General features: G+C 50.5%; 1 protein-coding gene across 6 annotated transcripts in view; it reads left to right on the plus strand.

The window, feature by feature from the left end:
* IGDCC4 (immunoglobulin superfamily DCC subclass member 4) overlaps window positions 1–15,950 on the plus strand; it is an 89,425-nt gene that overhangs the window by 17,971 nt on the left and 55,504 nt on the right. For 3 of the 6 annotated variants that reach the window (XM_048076260.2, XM_048076262.2, XM_048076261.2), the window contains exon 2: window positions 13,940–14,269. In XM_048076260.2, the coding sequence (XP_047932217.2) occupies window positions 13,940–14,269 (330 nt within the window). Of the gene's footprint in view, window positions 1–381; window positions 475–4,588; window positions 4,733–4,834; window positions 5,029–7,043; window positions 7,134–13,939; window positions 14,270–15,950 lie in introns of those variants that run through there. The other 3 variants (XM_048076264.2, XM_067003498.1, XM_048076263.2) reach the window with 3 other exon arrangements.

Below are 15,950 nucleotides of genomic sequence, written 5' to 3' on the forward strand. Positions count from 1 at the left end.
GAGAAGCCCTGTGTCCCAGCTAAAACCACGAGCATCTGGTTAGCAGCAGCCTCGCTGGAGTCTCCTTCTCCAGCCCACAGCACTGCCAAGCCTGAAGGTCCTTGTGAAGAGGTGGGACCGGAGGGAGGGCCAGCCCTGCGACGTGCGTTAATTAACGTGGCGATGGCAGAGAGCTCTCGGGGGCTGATCGGCATTCACTGCAGCAGGCAGCTGGTGTGGTGTGAGATGTGGTTGCTCAAAACTCTCTGCCAGCCCCCATGGAAGAGGGTGCTAGCTTGCTAGCACGGGTACCCAAAGCAAATGCATGTCTACCTTTTCCATCGCTGCCCCGAGCAAGGCACAAACTCTGTTCATCAGCGTTCGTGTCCCTTTGACCTACAGGTATTGAGTTGCAGCCCCGGTGCTCTGCCGGAGCAGATGCCTGCTGAATTCAGGAGCTTGCTTAGAAATAAGCATCAGCGAGATGTCAGAGAGGTTAGTCTCATTACTAGGTCTCATTAATTCTGTGGAATACCCTGTAGAGAATATGTTAATATCCTTATTCTGTTGACATATATTAACATATATAATAGTTGTATAATTGTTGCTAATAATTACAATAATAATAAGCTTCTTCTCATAGACAATCAAAGTGGATATTCAGAAGCCCCCATAGGCACTGTTAAATTCCCGCTGATGTACAGGAAGGTGCTGTGTGTGCACAGCTTTCTGCCTACTTCTGCTTGTGAATAGCACGAGCTTGGGAGGCCGGATTTCACAGGTATGGGCAAATGTGTTCGTCTATGCTGGTTGGATGTGTCAGGCAGCTTGGGTCAGGAAGTTCCTACGCTTTTAGCTGGAAATTACTGTTCCCTACCCTGGCATTTGCTGCCATTCAGCAGAAGCACGGTAATTTGATGTGTGCATGCTCTTGTTCCACTGCAGTGGTGGAACAGTAAAAAAAAAAAAAAAAAAAAAAAAAAAAACATCGCTTAGGCCAGTTCTGCTTTGCCTTACAGAAGAATCACTGGCAGTGATAGTTGCATCTGGGGGTGTCCTCTCTTAAAACACTCTAACTCAAAGCTTTGCAAGTAGCTACCCCAGATAAGATAAAACCTCTTACTTCCACCTGCTGTATTTGCCTGTACAGTTGCTATCCCATTAGGCCAAATCCTGCCACGTGAGTTACAACAGGAAACCAAGGGGTCCCCTGGTTTTCAGACCCCTGAAAGAATTGGAAGGTAGGTGGAGCTGGACAGGTTCTGTATGAGGATGTGTGGTTCTGGTTTCTTACATCCAAAACTGCTAACAAGCACACGGAGACCACAGGTTACACTGCAAGGCTTGGCTCAAAGGGAATAGCTCTGTATATAGTGAAAAATCCCACCCTGCGACACATCGGAGAGCCAGATAAGGGGTGACAAATTGGGAATATGGCAAAGAAGGAATATCCCGGATTGTCCAAAGAAAGATTAATTTTTCAAGCCAGCTTTCACTGATGCAAATTGTCAACCACTGTGTTGCAATAAAGAGGGGAAATAACTAACTATGAAGTGCTGACTCGTAGAGGGGGAATCATCTAAAGTGCTTTGTGTTGCAAGAGTTCGTGAAAATGGTTTTGAAATGTTCTGCTGCATTTACCTTACCGAGGCCAGTTCTGCCAGCTGGCAGGTGCTCTCGGCACCGCATCATCCTGGGGATGTTTGGGGTGTGCTAGAACATCCCGTCTGTGTCTCAGCACCCAGAGCAGGATTGTAGTGCCGCCTTCCCTTTTTTTTAATTAAAAAAAATCAACCAGGCTTTGTCCCACGCAGATATAAAAGTCTCCAGATTGGTTTTCAATCTTTACGTTCCTGGCAGAAGGATGGCTCTCCAGAATATACCTTAGAACTCCTGGGTTTGTAGGATCATTGTAAGCTGTATTCAGTGAATGTCTCATTCATTAAGCTTGTAATATACAATACAAAAGCCATTTTTCTTCCTTCCTAGGGTGACCCCACTTCTCTTGTCGCCTTCTTCAGTTCCCTTGTATCTGGGAACTGTATTCCCTTGCCCAGTGTTACAGCTCCTGGTTCCTTTATGGATTGTTCTTTCTTGATCATGCTGCTATGGTTATCCTTACCTATTTATTTGTTTTGTTTTTTAATAGTCTTCATTAAGTTTGTGAGCTCTTTGCATCTTGGGCTTGATATTTATTTTCTGTGAAGCATCTAATGCAGTTTTGCCTTGATCCTACAGCAGGACCACCCCAAACAAAACCATCCAGCCTGCAGTCCCTATCGTACCAAAGCTCAGAGGTTCTGATTTCCCTAGTTATTGCCAAGACTCTGCTGGGCCAGGTCCAAGGGGTGAATTCGGGCACCACCCAGCTTCTCCAGAAATTCGGTTCCAGCTCCAATCTTTGCATCCTCTTCCCTTAGTCTAATTAAAACCTGCTGTAACAAATGCTGTGAAGCCAGCTGCAGTGCTTTGGCAGGTAACAAACGCGGGGCAGTGAAACCTCCAGCTAATCCATCCATGCTATGAAGTCATAAGAATCTTGTTAATTTTTAAAAAGCCCTTGATGCCCACTAATCCAAATCAATTTTCATTTCTTTCATAAAGTCGTGCTTCCATTTAGGCTTCAGCTAAGAATTACAGCTAATTTGTTCGATTTTATAACAGTATAATTGAAAAAGTGATTTTAATGTCCTGGCAACCATATTCCCTTTCTTTGGTTGTTAATGAAAGAATCCATTAAAGTTAAATGATTTGGGCACGGATTCAAGTTGAATCGCCTGAATATTCTAGGGGAGTGTTTCTGACCATCTGCTGCTCTGTCATTGGCGCTTGTTGTAAATGGGACCGCGAGAAGGACTTCACAGGTCTTGTTTGAACCATTAAGCGTAAAATATCATTTTAATTTTCTGATCTCAGTGTAAATAGTGGAAATACTCGGGAGAGTTGGTGCTGTTCTGGTCTGCGGTATCCTGCACTCGTAAATATCTCCGTTGAGCTGTGCTTCCACGTGCTTCTCAGGGCTCTCACGGCTCTTTGTATTGATTGCACCGCATCCTTCGGCAGCACGGTGCAAGTTCCTTTTAATGACAGGCGAGGCAACGGGAAGCGGAGCCCGCGAAGGGGAAAGCGCGCGTGGTGGAGAAGCGTTTCCCCGCTGCCTCCAGTCGTGCCCCTTGTTTCCGTCTGGCTGCAGATGGAGCTGTGCGTCCTGGTGCAGGGTTGGTGAGTGTGGACGGAGGCAGCCAAGAAATTACACCAGCTGTTGTCATCATCGTCCTTCACAGGCCTCGTGTACCCGAGCAAGGGCAGAGCCAAAGCGCCTGCGTCCTCCTTTCCCTGTAGGACTTTCCTCGTGCCTTTGCCTCTGAGCTATCTCGCACTCCGTGGTGGTGCTCACCATGACCGCCTTGCTGGGAAGCAAAGCAGGTGCTGAACTGCACCGTGTGGTCCCCTGGGGACCGTGCTGGCGCTCGCCGGGCTTGTGCCCATGCCTCGGAGCTGGGAGAGTCTTTGGGACCAGACGGTGTCCTGCATTGGAAATTACAAAGCGTGGCCCAAGTTCCTGGAGGTCTTCAAAAGTAGGGAAGGCCAGGATCTTCCTTCACGCTGCAGCAGGGCTGCATGGGGTGGTGGTTGGACCAGATGATCTTGAAAGCCTTTTCCAACCTTAATGATTCTAGGATTCTGCCTGAAACAGCTTGAGGTGCAGAGATGGAGTGCTGTTGGTAGAGAGGATACGGGTTTATTTGGTGCTAGTTTCAGCCCTGCAGCGGGGATGTTGTTTCATTCCTCTGTGCATGGATTTTTTTTTTTCCCAAGGTTTGAAATTGGATATGATGCTTATTTTTTTCTCTGTAGGGTAATGAAGAATTGACAGATGAGATATTCACTGTTGGAGCTGAGTATTATTCCATTTATTGTGTTCTTATTTATTTATTTTTTGAGTCATAAAGTCACTCACTGAGAGGAAACCAGCCACAAAATGTACTTGGAGTTTTAATTATAGCCCATAGGTGAAGGATCTTTGTGTATTTTAGCTGATAATATTAGTTTCTAGTTAAGTGACTATTCTCAAGAGGCATGATACTGAAGATTGTATCATATTGCATGTTTTTAGCTTTCTCAGGCGTTGAAAGATGAAAGTATATCCTAAAAATATGCTAAACTTAAATAGTTCAAGTACAAAAATAGATAACATTGTACCAGGAGATCGGTTCAGAGTCTCCTGTGATGTTTGCAGATCAAACGTGTAGATGATGCATGAAATAAAAACAGGAACTTCTGCATCTAACAAAACCAAAATGACTGGATTTCCTCTCTAACACCAGTGAGAAAATGCCAAAAGTAGTTATGTGTTCAAATGTTGCCCACGAAATCATGCAAATCTGAGCCAGTCATTTTAGCTTGATGGAGTCCTTTAAAATGGCAAATATCAGGCTTATTCAGCTCGGCCTGCTGCTCAGCAGCAAAATTACAGTTACCTCGGCAAATGGGCCTTATAATGTTAACACCAGCGGATAGCAAAAATAGCATTTAATAACTTTCATTACAGTTAGTGTTTCTAGGGCTTTGGGGCTTTGCTCTTTCAAATAATTTACATAATTTGCAGGTACAAGCTGCTGTGCCAGACTGTCCATCTGATTCTCTCTCTGATCAGAGCATATTAATGCACTTGTTTGATGGTCTGTTACCAATAATTACCTTGGATTGCATTAGGAGCATTTCCAACGTTGCAGCTGGTCTGTATTTTTCGGTAAGTATATTTCAGGGCCCAATTACGGGACTGATGCGTTATTGTTCCAGTGTGTTTGTTCAAGCTTGTAATTTTAATATGCCTCCACACTGTAAATTTAAGAACGCGAAGCCGAGGCCCTGTCCTGAGTTCACCGTGCGTCCCACGCTTGCAGCAGCTTCGGCAGAGATCGTCTCAGCTGCTCCTCCGTGGCTTTTCAAGAAGAGAAGGATGACAGCTAGGAGGAGGAGGGTTCTGCAGAGATGTTTGTAGGGTGAAGCCTGAGGTCCACGTGCTGGGTGCTTGGCATGGAGCAGGTGGGAAAGGGGCAGAAGCAGCTCAACCCTCCCTGGTTTGGGCAACGTGGGATTGCAAAGTGGTTTTCAAGGGTTTTAGCTTTTAACTTTGGCACTTAGTAACTCCTTCAGTGCAAGGAAGGCTGCTGCTAATGCTACTGTGAGCAGGGGCGGCCTGGGGCTGCTCCCCCTGCGCTGCTCCCAGTAGTGGGGACAGGGCCTGAAGAAGGCTTGGCTTAAGAAGTCTAGGTTTTGGCCTCCTCTTGCCTTCAGCTGCTGTTTCAAAAGCCTTTCTGGGGTCAGAGAGAAGGAAATAACAAAGGCTTAACCTTCACGAAAGAGTCAAGCACTTTAGCATTATGATTGCCATTGACAATTCGATGCGATGAATAAATTATTACTGCTATTGATTTGTTTCATCTTTCTGGACCATTTGTTTGCAGGAGATACATTAGAATAACACAAACCTTGTTGAAACTGAGCTCTGCTGAGAGCTGGTTTTGCATTTATCCCTATCTGGTAGTCGTCATCTGTAGATAAGGTGCTTTGGCAAACCCGATGCTTGCACAGAAGCACGAGAGCATTTCTTCCTTCGTAGAAGGCAGCTCTACCCTTTAATGGGCCACCTTCGAGTCAACGGGGTGACATCCACCATGGGTTGGTGGCTCTGGTCCTGGGCAGCTGAAGGGAGCAGCTGCAGCTGGCTTCAGCATTCGGGGCATCGGAAGCATCCTTAAAAACGCTTGGATGGGAACCTTTGCTGCTGCTTTATTTCCTTGATGCCCGGCGTGTGATATTTATATTCAAAGATACTCGTTTACCCGGGGCTTTGGCAGCTTTTGCTTTTATCTAAGTGAATCTAGTCATTAACCTATTTACCTTAATTACAGCTTTAGATGATAATATCAAGCTTTTCGGATATGGTCTGTGAACAGTGATGTGGCATTGCGTTTGTTTTAGATAATGTCTTTTTTCATGCCATCCCTTCTGTTCTCGTTTCTAACTGGGAGTTAGAAACAAAGACGAGGGTCTCTTGCCCAGCGTGGTTCTTTAGGGAAAGTTGCATTTAGAGCCTGCTACAACAAATCGATAAATTGTGATTAATTTAACTTTTAAATGGGAGGGCTTTGTATACATGTGAAAATATAATAATGGACCGCTATGAAGTGGATGGGTTTGGATCGATGTCCCAAAGCCACAAAGCCTCGTGAAGAATTGTTAGATGCAGAGATCCTTATAATTAAGTGAAGCAGAGCTGTAGGAAGAGGGTATTTTTGTTGGCAGCGTGCTCCCTCCGCCGGGCTTGTTGCAGTAACCGGGCTGCTTTCACCTCTCCAGGGACCCCACGGCTTGCCTGCTTGGACAGATGCAGTTAGTAGGGCTCGGGCGTGTTTGCTCCCAGGCAGCACTTCACTCAGAAAAGTGTCTGGACCCCAACCTTCCTAAAACTTCAGAGCAAGGCGCTGAGACCATCCTACAAATGTCTAAAATGCAGTTCCAGAGCTGTCGTCCTGCTGCAGCCATTGGGACCAGCCAGCTGCTGGGCATTTCCACGAGACCGTGCTCACCCTACAGCACTCACCCCGCGTCCCTACGTGTTCAGGGACACGAGGGGCCCTGCAGGAGCTCCGTGCAGGGCGTGCAGGGCACGGCACCGTACCGAACCCCTTGCACAGGGGCAGCCGGCGTGGTGCGAGAGTGCTGCAGGCGCCCGGCTGCTCCTCGCAAGGCTGGGCTCTGCTGGGTGACAGGGATGATCTGAGAGTCCCTTGCTGCCGGCTGGGTAAATATCCCCGCAGCAGTGGGAGGTGGTGCATTATTAAATAAACCACCAGGCCTGCGTACGTGCAGGAACAGGGTAAGGCCTGTCTCCTGCTGGCAAGGACTGCTCAGCCCTGGGATCGCTCAGCTGCGCGTGGTTACCAAGTGCTAATAAAACGATCTTTCCAGCAGCCCTGAAGGTACTTTTAGGAGCCTCCTGTTCCGGAGAGGCTGAGTACAGGCTGAAGGTGTCGCTTTCTTATTTTCAGCTCGCTCGTGTTGCGTTACAAGCTGGAAAGTTCCAGTAACACCTGGTGGCGGCGTTGGGAAGGGAACGTGAAGATCTTGACCCCTCCGTCTCGCAGGTCTCATTACAGCTGGGTGGAAGAATGTTTCCTGGGGGGGGGGGGGAAGGAAAGAAAACCTTGTTATTTAGGTGCACAACTGCTCTTTCAAATGCTGGTGGAGATCATGGAAGCTGTATTTTGGCAAACTGGAGCCTCTGACCCCACAGCTCCCTTGGCCCTGCTGTTGGTGCTGACGGTGCTGAGTGCTCAGGGCGCAGGCTTAGCCTGAGATCTCCGTCCAGATTTCTTTCTGGGTTGCTACTTGGCAAGTGCAGTTGCCCTAAAATGGGCTGAGACCAAGCTATTGACTTTTAATTGCCAGTGCATAAGGTTCCCAAGAAGAAAGAGGGCTTTGTGTTGCTTCCATGGGGGCACGCTGAAGTATAGCTGCTCTCTGAATTAGACAATGGGAACTTAAAGATTTTCTATGGCTGTAAGAGCATCTGAAGAGCATCAGCAGAAGGTGACATTGCGGCAGAATAATAGCACAGTAGTTGGCTTGTTGATAGGAAAACCCTTTGGAAGTAATAACTCCAGTTTTTCTTTGGTGCTGTTCACTCCCACTTAAATGAGATTAATTGTGCTGTTGAGTTCCCCGAGTTCGGCATCCAAAATAAATACATAAATTAAGACAGGCGACAGCGCGGAGGCTTTAACCGCGCCTTGACTCCCTGCCACCACCCGCGGGATGCGGAGGGGAGGGAGCAGCCCTCCTCCCTCCCTCGCCGCCCCGCGTCCCGCAGAACACACACGACGACCAGCGCTCTGCCCGCGCCGTCTGAGCCGCTTTCCTTGCCCCTCCTGGGAAGGTTTTCTTTGGCCGGAGCTCTGCAAGGTGCACGGGCCGCTTCCAAAGCGCCAGATGTGTGCGGAATAGGAAACGGGCTGGCCGGGCTCCAGGCTGCGGGACCTGCAGCACAGCCGCGGCTCCCCAGGAAAACCGCCGGCTGCCAAGAGCTCCGCGTGATGTCAGCCCTGGAAGTGTGTCAGGTTCGAAACCCTTGTACTTTGCTCCCTGTGAAGTATTAATCTCCCAAGGCCTGCGCCCTAACGGGTCCTGTCTGGCTCGGTGCAACTTTATTTGTTTTGGGTTAGAAGCGTTGGAGGGTTTTTTTTGGGGAGGCGCCGGAGGCTGTCCGTGGGCTGGGCTGGATCCTGGCCTCGAGCTGATCCTGGGGCCCCATCCAGCCCTGCTTTGAAGCAAACGTCTAAACCTTGTCATTGCTGCCCCGTGTGTCTGTCGGAAGGGTCTGGGGTGGGTGGCGGAGGGCCCAAGGTGCCTTGGGACCTCGGGTCTCGCAGGGTCCCCACCGGTCCCGTATGTCCTGTGGCTGTGGGGCTGTCAGGGCAGGCAGGGCGGCAGATTTGGGGTCTCTGCTGCAGGTTGGTGGGTGCCTGCAAGCCATAACATCGAGCAGCCTGTCACTTGTAGTAGTGTTTTGGTCACGGTGCGTTTACTGAGTCGGCTGATGGAACAAACGGGCAGGTGTTTGGGTGCACGAGGCTGTCGTTGGCTTTGACACAGCCCCGATGCATCAAAGAGGACGTGTTGGGGTGCAGCCTGGTCATACCCGGAGCTGCCTGCGCTTTTCTTGATGGCTTCTGTACCCAGGTCAGGCCTGAGGAAGACCTCACGTGTACCTAAATCTTGTTGGCTTCCTCCTGCTCCACCAGCTCGTGCACCAAGGCAGTACAGCTCCCCAGGGATTCGGGAGCCCAGTTGTGGAGCCAGGCATGTGAGGTGCTCTACGAGGAGGCATGGATACCCCAGCGGCTCACACAGAAGTGCCTCCCCTTGGTTTTGTTTTTCAAATAATGACCAAAACACAACTCCTCCTCCTCCGAACAAAGCCTCATGTTGCACGGTAATCTTTTATTTGCTTGTGCTGCCTAACAGGGCTCAAGGACATGTTTACTGCTGATAGCCTTAATTTCACCACAAGCATCTCACTCGTCTGGGTCCTTCCTCCTCAGTTTAGGTGCTGAAATCCCGGGGAAGGGAAATAACTGTACGTACAAGGAGACAAGTGGTTTTCTGTGCCGGTCTCAGCCACCGAGTGCGAGCTCCCACCTGATTTATGGGCTTGGAGTATTGCGTATCTTGATGTGAAAACATTGCTCTGAGGGTCTTGCCTCTGACCAAGTAATTACACGTCAGGAATCTGTCAAACCTCGCTGTGCTGCGAGCTCGCGCTTCACCTGGTTATTTATAGGCCTGTAATCGTGCAGGCAGAGAATTGATTCTTTTTCCCCTTTGCTCGATGCTAAGTTGGGCTCCTCCTGCCTCCGTCTGATGTAAAGGGAAGGAGATCACAGCAGTGGGTGCTGGCTCTGCGTTGAGATGCTTTGGGAGGGGAGGCGTGGGCTGGAGGTGTCTGCTTTGGGGCTGCTGCAGGGGGCAGGGGACACTTCTGTGCCATGAAGATTTTACAACCTACGTTCATCCAAAAGGCCCCGTTTCCTTTTTTGCCGCTCAACAGGAGACTTTTCCATTTATTTGACTGAGCCTGGACAGCAGAAGTGGATGGATTGGTGGTAGGAGCGAGGAAGTGATGGAAATAGATGTGGAAAAAGAATATTTTTCTCTTGGGCTATTTTATTTATCTATCTATTTATTATTGCATAAAGTATCCTAGGTATTAGCAACATGGGAGAGAATAAAATACCCCTGCAGAGCTGGGGCCAGAGAACATCAAATCAAAGGCCCTCCATTTCAGGGCACGTTAACGTTTCAGTACGCCCGTGTTCCTCCAGAACTGTGTGCATGCATATATACGCTCCCCGTACCCATATGTGCACATATATTTATTTGCACATATATTTATGGTCTTGAAGCCACTACAGTCTGCCTTGTTATAGCTCAGCAATTTGCTGGGATTCATGGGGCTCGGTACGAGCTCTGCTGGTACCTGGAAGGACACAGAGTGCCCTGGTCCTCTCTCCCTGCAAATCCCCGCTCTGCTTTTGGCTCCTTTCTCCCCACTCCCCATTTTGCCTTCCAGAGAGTTATTGCGAGATGTTCTCAGTTGTGTTAGGTAATTTCTGGGTATTGGTGGGCTGGCACATCCGTGATATGAAAGCCTGCTTTGAATGTACGTGCAGCGTCACCCCCCCCCCCAGGGGAACGTTCTACAGGGTTTTGTGGCCCTCCGTTTAGAAATCCATGAGCTGAAAGCTTCCAGTTCTGCCGGGCTTCGATGCTTGAAGTTGCATCCAGGAGGAGCCAAAGGCAGCAAGCTCTGCAGCTCCATCACACAGGTCTGTAGCTGAACCACCTGAACTAGGAAGAGGAAATGTTTCTGGCTCAGAAACCCAGCTCCGTGCTGGTGCCGACATCCCTTGGAGGAGCTGATTCTGCTGGACGAGGCAGGTGGCTCTTCTGGGTGGTTTTCACTGCGTTTGTTACTACTCCAGTACATATGGGGCTGAAGGGGAGCAGGAGGCTGCGTGTGGCTGGGTGTTTAACCGGGGTCGTATCCAGTTCTGTCACCGTGTGATGAAGAATGGAAGTTGGAAATAGTCGGCAGCTTCTGTAAGCACTTAACATTCCTGATTTCATTTGTCTTTGATCTCACTTGGAGTAATTTTACTCCCTTCTGATCCTTTCCCTTGAAAGGGCTTTTATCTCATTGTCAGGCTCGCTAATTTAGTGCGGTGTTTTGAACCAGACCTCCTCCTATATTTTCAGAGCCTGGAAGGTATTTTTTGCTTCATCAGGGAGAGTTTATACCGTTCTTTGAACGTCGAAGGGCTGCAGCCGTAGCGAGGCTTTTTGCAATACTGAGTCTGGATCCTGGGCAATGCTGCTCCAACCTCTGTGTGTGCAAAGGGCCCGTCCACCAAAATTGCAGTATTTTGTGGGGGATCCTTTGCAGTATTTTGTGGGGGATCCTTTGCTCGTGGTGTGGGCACGTTCCTTGGTGTGTTCTGTGGCAGAACAGTTGCCTGAGAAGTCCAGTTTCAAGTGCATTTCCCTCCAGTGGTCCTTTCTCCTCTCTTGATCTAGCAGAGAGAGGCCTGAACCAGCCCATCAGGCTTGGCGTGGGTGAGCTCTGCAATCTGGCACTGAGTTTTGTAAGTGCCCCTTTTTTCTTTAACATACCAACCAGAAGCTTGGATCCGTCCAGGTTTTGTCTTAGAGGAAAAGAGCTGGGCGATATTTAGGGATATAGAACCATCATCATGTATTTTTAAAAACCCAAGTATTTCTTCTGCCGTGGTGCTGTTTTTACTTCGCCGCAAGCAGGTTGATATTTAAAAGACTGAAGTTTGAGAGGCTGATAATTGCTTCCTACTGACCTGTGCTGGCGTAGGAAGCTGCAGTGCAGAGCTCTGCTCTATTCCTGGCTGCCTGAGCCAGCCAGCTGCCCCATCTCGCTGCACCTTTTGAAGAGGAGGAGTGTTTTCAGCAAACTACCATTTTAATTGCAGTCTGAGGAAAACAGAAAATAGGACAGAGACTCAGGCTGTTTTGCTGCGTGATGAGGAGGAGTGCCTGGCATGGAGCACGAGCCCCTGGAGGGTCTGGAGGGGCCAGGACAGCTGCTGGGTGCACGATGGCACACGGGATGCCCGGTGCCCCGCCAGCCGTGCCGTGTTTTGGGAAGCTCTGCGAGGGAGGAAGGTAAGAGGAGGCACCGCCAGCATCGGTGCCTGTGGTGCTGGGGCTGCCCATGGGTGTCCAAAATACGATGGTGGCAGTGGGGTTTAAAGGAGGAGGCCAGGGGAAGAACACAAAGAGAGCCGGAGCCGTGCACTTGTTGGGAACTTGCTTCCTGCTTCATTTTTCCTGATTCATGCGGTTTTTTGCAGTGGCTGTTTGGATGGAAGGCTCCCAGTGGCAGCGTCTTCCCAGAGCAGCCTTTCAGCTTTGTTCCCACCACTTCTGGTCTCCTGTGGAGTCAGTGAGTGAGTTTCGTAGCTTGCTGTGATCCTGAAAGGACTAATCTTCCTGAGGAGACGTGATGAATCGGGCATTTGGTGACAGCCCCTGCGGTCCCCAGCTTGCTCCCTAGCCGTGCTCGTGCTGCCTGAGGGGCCTGGGCAGAGAAAGTTGGCAGGGCTGCGGTGGCTGACGGGTCCGGAAATCACTTCGTGGTCATCTCTGGCTTCGTGTGGTGAGTTCAGAGAATTGGTCAAAGGCACGGAGGGGAGCAGGGGCCCACGTGCATCCCGTTGGGCGTAAGGAGACGAACCGAGAGACCCGATCACAAGCATGGTGTGGCTGGGGGCTGCATTTCGGTGGGCTGCTACAACCAGCAATCGGGGCAGGCCTGGTGCGTACCTGTCCCTGTGAGCTTGGGTGGGCACCGAATGAGCCCCGAGCATGGGCAGGGCGAGCTCCTTCCTTCGGGGGCACCTGTAGTTCCCGGCGCACGCCTCGAAATTATTCCATCTCTCCGCACGTGTAATTCTGCGTGTCATTGCCCCTAATTGCGTGCTTAACACACGCGCCTTTAAAACGCGGCCCTTTTATCAGCAGTAGGTAGTAGCAGGTTTAATAGGGTGTTTGAATTCCTATAAAATTAATCTGTAGCCCTCCGCGATAGGAGACGGGCAGGGAGCCATGTGGTTCATATCCAGTGTTGATAAACTTGTTATAGAGGCAGGAAACATTTCTGATTGGAGCGGTGACAAAATAATTTGGAGCGGAGCCATAAAAAGAGTGGATGGTGATGGTTTGAGCACAGCAGAGATTGAAATTGCTGGTGTGTGGAAGCAGCGCTGCCAGCTAACATTGACTTAGTGTCTCTGGAGAACTCTAACGGCAAATGCATTTTATTAATGGCAATATTCTTTTAGGAAACACCAAGCCTTGTTTCGGGAGGTGGAGCTCTCCTGCGAGTACGGGGGTTTGGAAATGGGCCAGCCCCGGGCCCTGCTGAGCTCCGCCGGCTGCTGGTCACCGCGCCGGGCTCCGGCCGCAGCAGGCGGGGTGCCCGAGGGCACGGTCCGGGCGAGACACGGTGCGGCAGCCTCTCGGACTGCCGGTTTGCAGCCAGGATAGCCTTTGGTGCAGCGGGGAAAACGCGTCCGTGCATTCGTTCTGGGTACGGCTGTATGGGACAAAGCAGCCAAAGGTAGCAGGGCACGTTTTTAACCGTTCTTTTGTCGTCTTTCCTTTGAAATGAATATCCCGCTACGCGAACTGGGAGACGCTGCTGTTCTGGGTTCCCAGCCACAGCTTTTTCTGCCGGTTCCCCCTGAGGACGTTTTAACCCATCCCGCATCTCCTCCGAACAGGTTTGCTGCGCTGTCCTTCGATCTCGGGGGCCTTGGCCTGGCCTCGTGGCTTCTGTTACCCCTGTAGTGCTCTGACCACGTCTGTGCTCAGCTCTTGCCACAGCAGCCTCAGGCTGCAGTGGGACTTGCAGGGAGCACTGCTCCAGCCAGGCTGCCCTTGTTGGCACTGGCTTCCCAAGCTGGGCTCGAACACCCTGGCTTGTGTTTAGCTGTCTCCTTGGGGGCTGATCTGAACCTTTGAGGAGGCTGAGGTCTGCGGCACGTGGGAGGGAGCCCTCACTTCTCACGGGCAGCTCTGCCACGTGAAGGAGAGGCTGGGGCTCTTGCTGCATCTTGGGTGTCTGCTGCTGTTGCTGCCATGCCACCTTCTTCTAGCTGATCCTCTCTGCTTGAACCCGGCGTGGAAAAAGCAAGCGCGGAGAGAAGAGGCGCCTGCCGGGCACGAGGGGGAGCAGCGGAGGTGGTGCAGGCTGTGCTTGCAGCCCGAGAGATGTGTGGTGGAGAAACTGTGCTGTTATAAAAGTGGGCTGTGATTAACCCCGCAAAGCAACCCCCAAGGAACCGCTGTCTTTTCGTTGCAGGGAGGCTGCTGGAAGGGGATTCTCTGGAGCTGAGCTGTAGTGCTGGTCCTGCAAAGGTGATACTGGAGCCGAACCAAGCGGTGGTTTTGGACTGTAACCTGGCCCCCGTTGAGCAGGTGATCAATATCACGTGGAAGAAGAATGGCTTTCCGTTAGTGGAGCAGGAACATCTGCACGTGCTTCCGAATGGATCACTCTTCATCTCGTCCCAGGCTGTGGCAAAGGACAGCAAATATCCCGAGAGGGCTGGCGCTGAGGGTAATTACTCCTGCGTGTCTCACAGCTCCCTAGGGGCTGTCACCAGTCAAACAGCTGCTGTCAGATTTTCAAGTAAGTGTGTTTCGTGTTTTTCTGTTTTTCCTCTGGTCTTTGTGCAGACCGTTACCACCCAGAGAGTTTAAGATAATGTCTAGGAAGTGAAATTCTATTGATGACGTGTAGGTGGGATTTGGGATAGCACCCAAATAAGCTGTGATGTCTCGCTCTTGACCCGCTGTTAACATCCTGTGCGACTCTCCCAGGTAAGTGCCATCAGCCACCGATTAAAAACAGGACTCTCCTCACTCTCCAAAAGCCAGTGCTTGTTTTTGCGGGGAAACCAACGCTTCAAAGCCCCCAGTCAGCACTGTCTGCATGGGAAGGTGGCTCTGAGAGCTCTGCCAGCCCCTGCCAAGGCCGTGGTGGGCTTATTTCCCGGTGGTGTAGATGAGGAGCACTGCCCTGAGTCTGAGCACCGGCTCTTTTATCGAAGAGTTGATCACTGAGAGATGGGCAAGTGGAAGTGGGTGGCTGTGTGAGGGCAGAAAGCGCTGGAAATGGGCCGGGCTGTACGCAGGGGGTCCGAGTTCCCCTTTCTCCCTGCTCCTGGTCGCTGGCGTAGATCATAGCAGCCTGCTAGGGGCATCTGCTGCCCTCCCTGTTGGTGACGCCGTGACTTTGATGGCTTCAGCGTGTCTGTGTGTCAGTCAGTCTGTCTGTGTGCCAGAGAATCTGTGGCTCTGCTTGGTTTTAGGACTTTGTTTTGAGGTGAATCTCCCTCTCTAATGGAAGAGATGAAAGAGAGAGCTCTTCAGGCTGGTCTTCAGTTCAGTCTCGGAACAACACTCTAAGATCTAAACTACCGAATCTTTGTGCAGCGTTCAAGAATAAAATTCCTTTCTGTGCAGAAATGGCTGCTGGAGCTATTTTAAGTATGTGAGTGTCAATAAATGATTCCTTGACCTCCCAAACAAGAGAGGTGAGAGAATAACGCAAGCACAGAAACACTTCTCTCTAGTACAGCCGCCTATGTAAATGTTGCTGGATGCGGCTGCACAGTGCACCCTGAGATTCAGGCCTGAAATGTGTTTTTAGTCTAGGGAAATTGGGGCTGAGGTGCTCCTGAACTTGTTCAGGGCTGTCGTAGGTGAACGCCCAGAGAGGACGTCCTAACACCCACGTTACACCGTGATGTGTTTAACGTTTGGTGGCGCAGGTCTGGCCAAGCACGTGTGGCATCCGTGAGCATGGCTGTAGAAAGCAAGAGTCCTGACAGCAGCTGAAGGCTTTGCCAGACCAGGGGATCTCTCAAAAACAGGAGGCAGACTGAAATTGCCTTTCCCTTCCCCTGGATTTTTCCAGAGGAGTGTAGGTAAGATGTCTCTCCCAGGAACGAGGGATTTCAGGTGAACTCTTTCCAGCTTGTCTCTCCTTGTGTGTGCTCATGTCTCCTTTATTGCCATCTGCATGGGAAGGTGCTGCTTCTGTGGCAAACGAATGCACCTGACATACAATGTTCATTCCCAGAGGGAGAGCAGCCAGGGAATTGATTAATGAAATGCATCTCTGTCTGTTTTTTATGGGTTGGGCAGAAGCGCTTGCCACATTAGCATTCAGCTGGTGCAAATGAGGATCCTAAAGGCTTTTTTTTCCCTGCTGGCTGAATTCAGCAGTCTGCCCAAAGTTGTTTACGTGTGGATGGAGTTATTCTTCGTGCTGACAGCCCTGGGCACTGCTGACCAGTACGAGGCAG

Source organism: Anser cygnoides, chromosome 11, assembly GCF_040182565.1.
Source record: "Anser cygnoides isolate HZ-2024a breed goose chromosome 11, Taihu_goose_T2T_genome, whole genome shotgun sequence".
Classification (NCBI taxonomy): domain Eukaryota; kingdom Metazoa; phylum Chordata; class Aves; order Anseriformes; family Anatidae; genus Anser; species Anser cygnoides.